Source organism: Rhinatrema bivittatum, chromosome 12 (genome assembly GCF_901001135.1).
Source record: "Rhinatrema bivittatum chromosome 12, aRhiBiv1.1, whole genome shotgun sequence".
Taxonomy (NCBI): domain Eukaryota; kingdom Metazoa; phylum Chordata; class Amphibia; order Gymnophiona; family Rhinatrematidae; genus Rhinatrema; species Rhinatrema bivittatum.
In genome coordinates this window covers 2,625,086-2,634,920 of record NC_042626.1, presented here as the reverse complement: position 1 = coordinate 2,634,920, position 9,835 = coordinate 2,625,086, and the positions used below count along the sequence as shown (strand labels likewise).

The following is a 9,835-nucleotide window of genomic DNA, read 5'->3' as shown; positions in this document are numbered from 1 at the left end:
GACCACAGTTGGTCAGTTCTTTGGCTGCATCAGCTGAGTTCACGTTCTTTCTGTTAAACTGGGATTACAGGATCTCCTGAAATGAACTGCAGAGCCTAATGAGATATCCCTTCCAGTAGTTCTTGGTAGAGTGGTAAAAGCTCTGTTGTTGTCCATTTCTGAGGGGTAGCATTATTTATCTAGCACTGCTCAGTAATTATAAGCCTATTCTGCCCTGGAATGTGCAGTCAGTCCTTCTGTCGAAGGCCGTGAAGCCTGGGAAGGATGCTGGAAGCTGCAGAACTGTCCCAGCCCTCAGGCAGGCTCTTCCCAGAGAGCACCATTAATTACACTTAGGTTTCAGGATGCAGATTACAGAGCTGCAGTGTCATTCGTTTCCCAGTGGCGGCAGAGAGTGGGACCAGGCGGCTGAGCTTTGGGAAATGTTTCTGCCATGGCTCCTTCTTTGGTGTTGTTCTCTATCTCAGGATGAAGTCAATTAAATTCTATTTGTGTCTGCTGTTACTGTTCTTGTAGCATCCAGACTCATTAAGACTTAAAAAAGTGAAGGGAGTCAGGTGGCAGAGCTGCAGGACAATGAATGCTCTGTTAAGGAAGTGCTGCTGAGATTTTATTTATTTATTTATTTATTTATTTATTGTTTTTGTTATACCGAGTTTCATGATAGGCATCACATCAACCCGGTTTACAAATAACAAGGAGTGTAAAGCATAACGTAACGTAAAAAAAATTTTTTTCAATAAGAACCTTGAACTTTAAATACAGTGAATCAGAAAAAGGGAGAGGGAAAGTTACAAAAAACAAGGAAAATAAACTTGGGATGGAAGGGGAGAAATTGAACAGCACAATATTTACATTTCAGCCTATTGATACATTAGAATAGCAAGTGAAAAAATAAGACTATGAAACGGTACATAGGTAATCAAATGAATAAATATGACACAGTTGTGAATGGTAATAGTATGATAAATATTCAGCAGGAATTAGTGAGAGAGGGTTTGAGGTTGGTTGAATTTTGAATGCCCTGGTAGGAGAGAGCATTGTGCTGGGAGAGATTTGCTGTGGCACTTTGACGTGGGAAGCTTGGTGGCGCTGTGTATCATACTTTCAGGTGGAAGAGGCGGGCCAGGCCGGTGGCTGTCTGGGGTGCCAGTCTCAGGGGGCACCAGCAGGCCATGCCAGTGGGGCTGAAGCTACTTCTTCTGCACAAGTCATTCTTGGCCAGCCACAACCTTGGAGGGGATCCCTCCTCCCCTGGCCATGACTTTGAAGGTATTTCCTCTAATCCTGGAAATGATCGGATGGGTCAATGTTCAAAGGGTATAATGTGTAACTTTGGAAATTAGGAAATAAATTGAACGCTTGAAAAATTGACTAGAGCTAAATATATACATTTTGGTGCTTAAGAAGTGGTCAGCTATTGGGCTGCTTAGGGTGAAAATTACACACAAAGAAGTATTTGCTTTAGAAAATCTATGCCTACAGATGTTATGTTTTAGGATTTCATTCGCTTAATGTTCTGGTCGGTTTTGGTTTTTTTTTATCAAATGTCTACTGCACTTACAGCCACAGTCCACCAGGTGGCAGACATGAATGGATTATTCAGCCCGAATGGCAGCTGCTGATTGTGCTCCTGCTCGCTAGAGAGACAGGATTCCCAAAATTGTTTTTCATCATTTCAGGAAAATGTATTCCTTATGTCTAAGCCTTGATACATGTGTCTTCTTATCCTCTAACACTTAGTACAAACTGTAGCAAGAGAACTGAGTCTAGCATGCAGGAGGTTTCACTTGGAAAGAAAGGAACGTGAATGTATATTGTGCTGAGAGATGCAGGCATCCTGGAATACTCACCATGGTACAAACCAGGATTTCTGGTAAGAGTCATGAACTGGAAGAATATTTGCTGCCTCTGGGGCAGCCTCTACCCTAGTATTCAGGACCTGTGGGCATAACATTTTCTTGGTCAGTATTACTGCTGTGATTGCACAATAATGAATACTGTGACCTTCCTGCAGGAAGACAACCACTTTCCTAATCACAGCAATCGTTTATGACCCTATTAAATATGAGAAATACTGCATTATATGCAAGAAATCTCGCTCATCAGCAACAGAGGTCCGACGTTTAAAGTTTTCCTGCAGATTTATTGCTGGATTTATCATGTTACTCCTGTGGCAAAGCAAAGTGTTAAGGATGAAGTAATTAATTATTGTAATGGACATAATGTCGAACTTCACCTAAGCAGAATTTTAGCAAGACCTCAGTTCCTCAAATGGGAATGGCAGGCAATGAATAGCAGACTGTAAAACCCATCCATTCCTGTGAATGTGCCATACAGAGGAAGGTTTAAATTGGCAACGTGTGAATGAAGGGAAGAGAGGAGAAAATGAACTTACTTGTAATACCAAGCAGGCCAGCAACAGGGTATTTCTTTCCATGGAGGCTGATTAGTGGACGTGGAGTCATGAGGTTATTATAAAGAGGTAGAAAAAACAGTTCTGGACTGTTAGAGCAATGTTTGATTAAAACTCCAGGGCAGCAAGACTGGCAACGGAGGACAGAGGCAAACACACATATCTGCACTTTAAAAACTGCCAGAAGAGCAGAGCAGCAGAGGCAGAAGCATTGCTAGAACAAGGCTCACTTGGTAAGTTCATTTCTCTGTATCGAATTAGTTAAAAATCCGATTTATTTTTTTTGTACTAAAGCATAATAGTGCTTTGACTGATCAGGGGAATTGTTGTATATTAGCTTGCATATTAGCATTAACCAAAAAAAAAAGAGAATCAACAAGTATCTGGTTGCATGGATTCTTTATTAAGCTAAGGGATGTTTGATTTTTTTTATTTAATTTGTATTTATTTTGTTAATTTTGTTTAATTATTTTATCATGTTATTATTTGATTATTTCTTATACATTGCTTTGGGTGATTTGGAAAGCAGTTTATAAATAATTGTAAAATAAAGAAGAAAGAGATCAGGATGAAAGCTTTTGGTATGGCAATGCTCCTTGTCTCATGATTTTATTTATTGTTTGTTTTATTGTCTCTTTTTATTTTGTGATTGTGGATTTGAAATCCTCATAGAATGGATTGAATAAAGTAGAATAGAAGATGTTTTAAATAAATAAGTAAATAACTCCAGTACAGGGGCTCCTTTACAGGATCCAATTTCCAGTCGAAAAAGGATCCTGCATTTTGAGATATTCTGAGAGAGGCGCTCCCATTACCAAGCAGTCCCCACACTGATCTAGTCTGAGAAAGCAGGGACCCCTATACTTGGATATCCTGCAGAGAAGTGAGTCGGGGTTCATGGGGGCCCCCAGCAAAATATTCTGCCATTCATCTAAGCCCCTCTGGCACTAACACTAAATAAATTCAATACAAGGCATCTCTAGTCTCTGCTACTGATGTACAGAATATGGAAAAACATATCCCCACCTCCTCCCAGGCACTGAATCATGCTATTGTGCGTCGTTTCTCCTTCCTTACCATCACGCCAGCCAGCAGCATGGCCAGGGGGGATAGGAAGCCTGCAGCTCAGTGAGTGTAAGGTGAGCCGCAGCTCTTTCAGGGCCTCAGAAAGGAGACCACACCGCCTGCTGCATGCCATTCACATATTAAATGAGATCACAGGCAGATTGCCGTGGCCGCCAAATTCTGAAGGTGCCCCAAACTGGGTTCTGTCCCCTGCTGGTCTCTGAGGGACCACAAAGATCCTGTACCTATGGACACCAAAATCTCAAATCTCTGAGGAAGTTACACAGGCCCACATTGGGAAAGGAGAGAGGCCACTCTGCGACATGGTGTTCTGATCCGATGGATTGTCTTGGTCAGTCTTTGTCATATTCATTGTTGCCGCTGATTTCTGTTTTGCTGTGGGTCCCTTTTCTCCTGTCAGTGTTTGTCTCTTTGCAGGAACGTCACATTCTCTGCAGAATGAAGTGGGTTTCAATACTAATCATTGTTTCGCTATGGGAGGTGACTCTGTGCCAGTACGAGGATGACCGACTCTGGTGGCTTTCCTATGTCCAAAACCAGTTTTATAATTATGATTCGTTTTATGAGGAAGACAGAGCACCAGCCTCCCAGGACTGCCCCCTGGAATGTGATTGCCCACCCAGCTTCCCCACAGCTATGTACTGTGACAGTCGCAACTTGAAACACATGCCTTATGTGCCCTCAAGGATGAAGTATGCTTACTTTCACAACAACCAGATTACCTCAGTCCAAGATGGCGCCTTTGAAAATGCCACAGGTTTGATGTGGGTGGTGTTGAATAAGAACCAGATTAGTAGTAAGAACCTAGGCAGGAAGGTCTTCTCCAAACTGAGAAATCTGGAGAGGCTGTACCTGGATAACAACAACATCACTGTGGTGCCCAGCAATCTTCCAAGATCCTTGCGGGAGCTTCATCTCTCTTCAAACCAGCTGAGCAGGATCCCAAGTGATGTTCTGGAGGGTTTAGAGAACCTTACCGCCCTCCATCTTCATGACAATCAGATCCAGGATGTAGGAGGAGCATTCAAATGGCTAAAATCCTTGGTGCTCCTTGACCTAAGCAACAACAATATCAGGAAAATCCCTGAAGGCCTGCCAAACTCTCTACAGCAGCTCTACCTGGAATTCAACCAAGTCAGCACAATCCCTACCGATTACTTCAGGGCGCTCCCCCAGCTGCAGTACGTGAGGATCTCCCACAACCATCTGACTAATGATGGGGTCCCTTCCAGTACCTTCAACACAACCAGTTTGCTTGAACTGGATCTCTCCTATAACAGGCTCCAGCGGATTCCTTCTGTCAGCACCAGGCTGGAGCACTTCTATCTCCAAGGCAACCGAATAGCAGGTAAGAGGTTTGGTGCTCTCATGACAGAAACATAAAGGCGGGAAAAGACCCTACAGTCTGCCTGCTGCCCATCCACACCTACTGCTCAGCTCCACAGCGCCCATCGCTCCCTTACATATCCCCTTTCCTTCTCTCCATCACTGCCACGGGCAGCCTCTTCCAAGCATCTACTACCCTTTTTCTTTAAAAAATATTTCCTTAGATTATTCCTGACTCTATCCTAGGAATTGTTTTTTAGGTATGAAAGAAGCAATAATGCCATCTGGAATATTGTGTTTTGTGTAAATCTTCTGAATATAAAATGTATCTGAAGAAAGTGTAGCTTAGTCACTATCACACAACACTTATGTTTTAGGTGCACTTTAAGCTTGAACTATTGGCGAATCATTTTACTATCCTGTCACTGATGGAGGAGGACCATTAGTTCATCAGCACTGTGCCCTTCCCAAGATGATTTCACATTTCCTTTACAAAGCAGAATGAAATCATTCTAAAGCTAGAAAGTTTTTATCTTATTTTTTTTTCCTTTCCGTTTCATTTTTCTCTCCACAGAATTCTCCATTGGCAGTTTCTGCAAGGTTGTCGACATCACAAATTTCTCCAGAATCCAAGTCCTGAGGCTGGATGGAAACATAATTCAACAGAATGCAATACCAGCAGACGCGCCCCTCTGCCTGCGCCACGCCAGCGACATAGATATCTAACTTCCCAGCAGATGAGCCTCTCTGCCTGCGTCACGCCAGTGTCATATATATCTAACTTCCCAGCAGACGCGCCCCTCTGCCTGCGCCACGCCAGCGACATAGATATCTAACTTCCCAGCAGATGAGCCTCTCTGCCTGCGTCACGCCAGTGTCATATATATCTAACTTCCCAGCAGACCCGACCCTCTGCCTGCGCCACGCCAGCGACATAGATATCTAACCTCCCAGCAGACGCGCCCCTCTGCCTGCGCCACGCCAGCGACATAGATATCTAACCTCCCAGCAGACGCGCCCCTCTGCCTGCGCCACGCCAGCGACATAGATATCTAACCTCCCAGCAGATGCGCCCCTCTGCCTGCGTCACGCCAGCGACATAGATATCTAACCTCCCAGCTGACGCGCCCCTCTGCCTGCGCCACGCCAGCGAAATAGATATCTAACTTCCCAGCAGATGAGCCTCTCTGCCTGCGTCACGCCAGTGTCATATATATCTAACTTCCCAGCAGATGCGCCCCTCTGCCTGCGTCACGCCAGTGTCATATTATCTAACTTCCCAGCAGACCCGCCCCTCTGCCTGCGCCACGCCAGCGACATAGATATCTAACTTCCCAGCAGATGCGGCCTCTCTGCCTGCGTCACGCCAGTGTCATATATATCTAACTTCCCAGCAGATGCGCCCCTCTGCCTGCGTCACGCCAGTGTCATATATATCTAACTTCCCAGCAGACGCGCCCCTCTGCCTGCGCCACGCCAGCGACATAGATATCTAACCTACCAGCAGACCCGACCCTCTGCCTGCGCCACGCCAGCGACATAGATATCTAACCTCCCAGCAGACGCGCCCCTCTGCCTGCGCCACGCCAGCGTCATAGATATCTAACCTCCCAGCAGACGCGCCCCTCTGCCTGCGCCACGCCAGCGACATAGATATCTAACCTCCCAGCAGATGCGCCCCTCTGCCTGCGTCACGCCAGCGACATAGATATCTAACCTCCCAGCTGACGCGCCCCTCTGCCTGCGCCACGCCAGCGAAATAGATATCTAACTTCCCAGCAGATGAGCCTCTCTGCCTGCGTCACGCCAGTGTCATATATATCTAACTTCCCAGCAGATGCGCCCCTCTGCCTGCGCCACGCCAGTGTCATATATATCTAACTTCCCAGCAGACGCGCCCCTCTGCCTGCGCCACGCCAGCGACATAGATATCTAACTTCCCAGCAGATGAGCCTCTCTGCCTGCGTCACGCCAGTGTCATATATATCTAACTTCCCAGCAGATGCGCCCCTCTGCCTGCGTCACGCCAGTGTCATATATATCTAACTTCCCAGCAGACGCGCCCCTCTGCCTGCGCCACGCCAGCGACATAGATATCTAACCTACCAGCAGACCCGACCCTCTGCCTGCGCCACGCCAGCGACATAGATATCTAACCTCCCAGCAGACGCGCCCCTCTGCCTGCGCCACGCCAGCGACATAGATATCTAACCTCCCAAGCAGACGCGCCCCTCTGCCTGCGCCACGCCAGCGACATAGATATCTAACCTCCCAGCAGATGCGCCCCTCTGCCTGCGTCACGCCAGCGACATAGATATCTAACCTCCCAGCTGACGCGCCCCTCTGCCTGCGCCACGCCAGCGAAATAGATATCTAACTTCCCAGCAGATGAGCCTCTCTGCCTGCGTCACGCCAGTGTCATATATATCTAACTTCCCAGCAGATGCGCCCCTCTGCCTGCGTCACGCCAGTGTCATATATATCTAACTTCCCAGCAGACGCGCCCCTCTGCCTGCGCCACGCCAGCGACATAGATATCTAACCTACCAGCAGACCCGACCCTCTGCCTGCGCCACGCCAGCGACATAGATATCTAACCTCCCAGCAGACGCGCCCCTCTGCCTGCGCCACGCCAGCGACATAGATATCTAACCTCCCAGCAGACGCGCCCCTCTGCCTGCGCCACGCCAGCGACATAGATATCTAACCTCCCAGCAGACGCGCCCCTCTGCCTGCGTCACGCCAGCGACATAGATATCTAACCTCCCAGCAGACGCGCCCCTCTGCCTGCGCCACGCCAGCGACATAGATATCTAACCTCCCAGCAGACGCGCCCCTCTGCCTGCGTCACGCCAGTGTCATATATATCTAACCTCCCAGCAGACGCGCCCCTCTGCCTGCGTCACGCCAGCGACATAGATATCTAACCTCCCAGCAGACGCGCCCCTCTGCCTGCGTCACGCCAGTGTCATATATATCTAACTTCCCAGCAGACGCACCCCTCTGCCTGCGTCACGCCAGTGTCATATATATCTAACTTCCCAGCAGACGCGCCCCTCTGCCTGCGCCACGCCAGCAACATAGATATCTAACCTACCAGCAGACGTGCCCCTCTGCCTGCGCCACGCCAGTGTCATAGATATCTACCCTCCCAGCAGACGCGCCCCTCTGCCTGCGCCACGCCAGTGTCATAGATATCTACCCTCCCAGCAGACGCGCCCCTCTGCCTGCGCCACGCCAGTGTCATAGATATCTAACCTCCCAGCAGACGCGACCCTCTGCCTGTGCCACGCCAGTGACATAGATATCTAACCTACCAGCAGACGCACCCCTCTGCCTGCGCCACGCCAGTGACATAGATATCTAACCTCCCAGCAGATGCGCCCCTTTGCCCTGCGCCACGCAGTGTCATAAGATATCTAACCTACTAGCAGACGCGCCCCTCTGCCTGCGCCACGCCAGTGACATAGATATCTAACCTCCCAGCAGACGCGCCCCTCTGCCTGCGCCACGCCAGTGACATAGATATCTAACCTACCAGCAGACGCGCCCCTCTGCCTGCGCCACGCCAGTGACATAGATATCTAACCTCCCAGCAGACGCGCCCCTCTGCCTGCGCCACGCCAGTGACATAGATATCTAACCTACTAGCAGATGCGCCCCTCTGCCTGCGCCACGCCAGTGACATAGATATCTAACCTCCCAGCAGACGCGCCCCTCTGCCTGCGCCACGCCAGTGACATAGATATCTAACCTACTAGCAGATGCGCCCCTCTGCCTGCGCCACGCCAGTGACATAGATATCTAACCTCCCAGCAGACGCGCCCCTCTGCCTGCGCCACGCCAGTGACATAGATATCTAACCTCCCAGCAGACGCGCCCCTCTGCCTGTGCCACGCCAGTGACATAGATATCTAACCTACTAGCAGACGCGCCCCTCTGCCTGCGCCACGCCAGTGACATAGATATCTAACCTCCCAGCAGACGCGCCCCTCTGCCTGCGCCACGCCAGTGACATAGATATCTAACCTCCCAGCAGACGCGCCCCTCTGTCTGCGCCACGCCAGTGACATAGATAGCTAAGGCAGGAGGCCATGCTTTTTACTATCCAGTTACTTGCTTGTAGTCTCTTCTATGTATGTACATACGTATATCTCTGTGTAGATATTCTAAACCATTCACATTTCCTGGAATAAAAGTGCATTTTATTTTGAAAGCTATTTGAAACAAAGATGGTGTCCCCTCCCCCTCCTACTGTCAAGGTAATGATTCTGTAATGCCCCCCCAGGGAGCTAATGGTGACAGCAAGAGTCTGCATATAAGACTCACTACAGGAGGATGTTGATTGGTTAACAGCGAGGTAATGATTTCTAATGACTTTCTTGAGAACTGAAACTGCCAAGTTTGTGAGATGACAGTGAACCTTCACAGGGAAGAAAATACCTTGTGGCCAGATCAGAGCTTCCTTTCACTTAAAAATGCTGGTTAGATCTACAGCCTAATCTGCATCTAATTGCAGGAATTAATGGCTCAGGGGATTGGCCTTGGGTTACAGAGTCTTTCAGCAGCTCAGGTCATTAACACCTGAAAGCCATTTCCTGAACCATGTGAAATGAGATCCCAGTGGACGTAGGTGCACATCATTAAAAGCACCATCACAATCTCACAGTGACTGGCACCACTACCACCGACCCTAGTACTATTTGTAGAGAGGCCCCTGATTGTGCAGACACAGCAGGCAGGGCAGCGTTGGGAAGGTTGCATCGCCACTGCCTGTGCTTTAGGTAAACGAAGGACTTTGCTTTCCAGTGCTGTCAGTTTAGCATTTTTCACAATCTCTGAAAAAAATGTTACATTACATACCTAGTAGTGCATGCAGAGATTGTGAAGATAGCAGTGCACTGTAACAAGACAAAGGGCTTTTTGTGAAACTTCCTTGGTCAAATTAGCAGATCTGGTATAAATTCAAGGTGGGTTCTAGTCCCAGTTATGCCAGACATATTGCAT

At 48.4% G+C, this 9,835-nt stretch overlaps 1 protein-coding gene across 3 annotated transcripts; it reads left to right on the top strand.

The window, feature by feature from the left end:
- Positions 1 to 964: 964 nt before the first annotated feature.
- On the top strand, positions 965 to 6,082 carry FMOD (fibromodulin). Of its 3 annotated transcripts, XM_029574189.1 has the most exons (4): positions 965 to 1,876; positions 2,537 to 2,649; positions 3,920 to 4,850; positions 5,403 to 6,082. In XM_029574189.1, the coding sequence occupies exons 3-4, from the start codon at positions 3,941 to 3,943 to the stop codon at positions 5,552 to 5,554; spliced, it is 1,062 nt and encodes a 353-aa protein (XP_029430049.1). In that variant the 5' UTR covers positions 965 to 1,876; positions 2,537 to 2,649; positions 3,920 to 3,940; the 3' UTR covers positions 5,555 to 6,082. The 3 variants fall into 3 exon arrangements, with proteins under 3 accessions (XP_029430049.1, XP_029430050.1, XP_029430048.1); XM_029574190.1 differs by having other exon boundaries at positions 965 to 2,649; XM_029574188.1 differs by lacking the exons at positions 965 to 1,876; positions 2,537 to 2,649 and having other exon boundaries at positions 3,323 to 4,850.
- Positions 6,083 to 9,835: the final 3,753 nt, after the last annotated feature.

Bases quoted from the DNA above. Each gene is read 5' to 3' on its own strand.
- FMOD (XM_029574188.1), top strand. From the start codon at position 3,626: ATGAGATCACAGGCAGATTGCCGTGGCCGCCAAATTCTGAAGGTGCCC. The intron at 4,851-5,402 runs GTAAGAGGTTTG...TTCTCTCCACAG, and splicing joins CCAAGGCAACCGAATAGCAG to AATTCTCCATTGGCAGTTTC.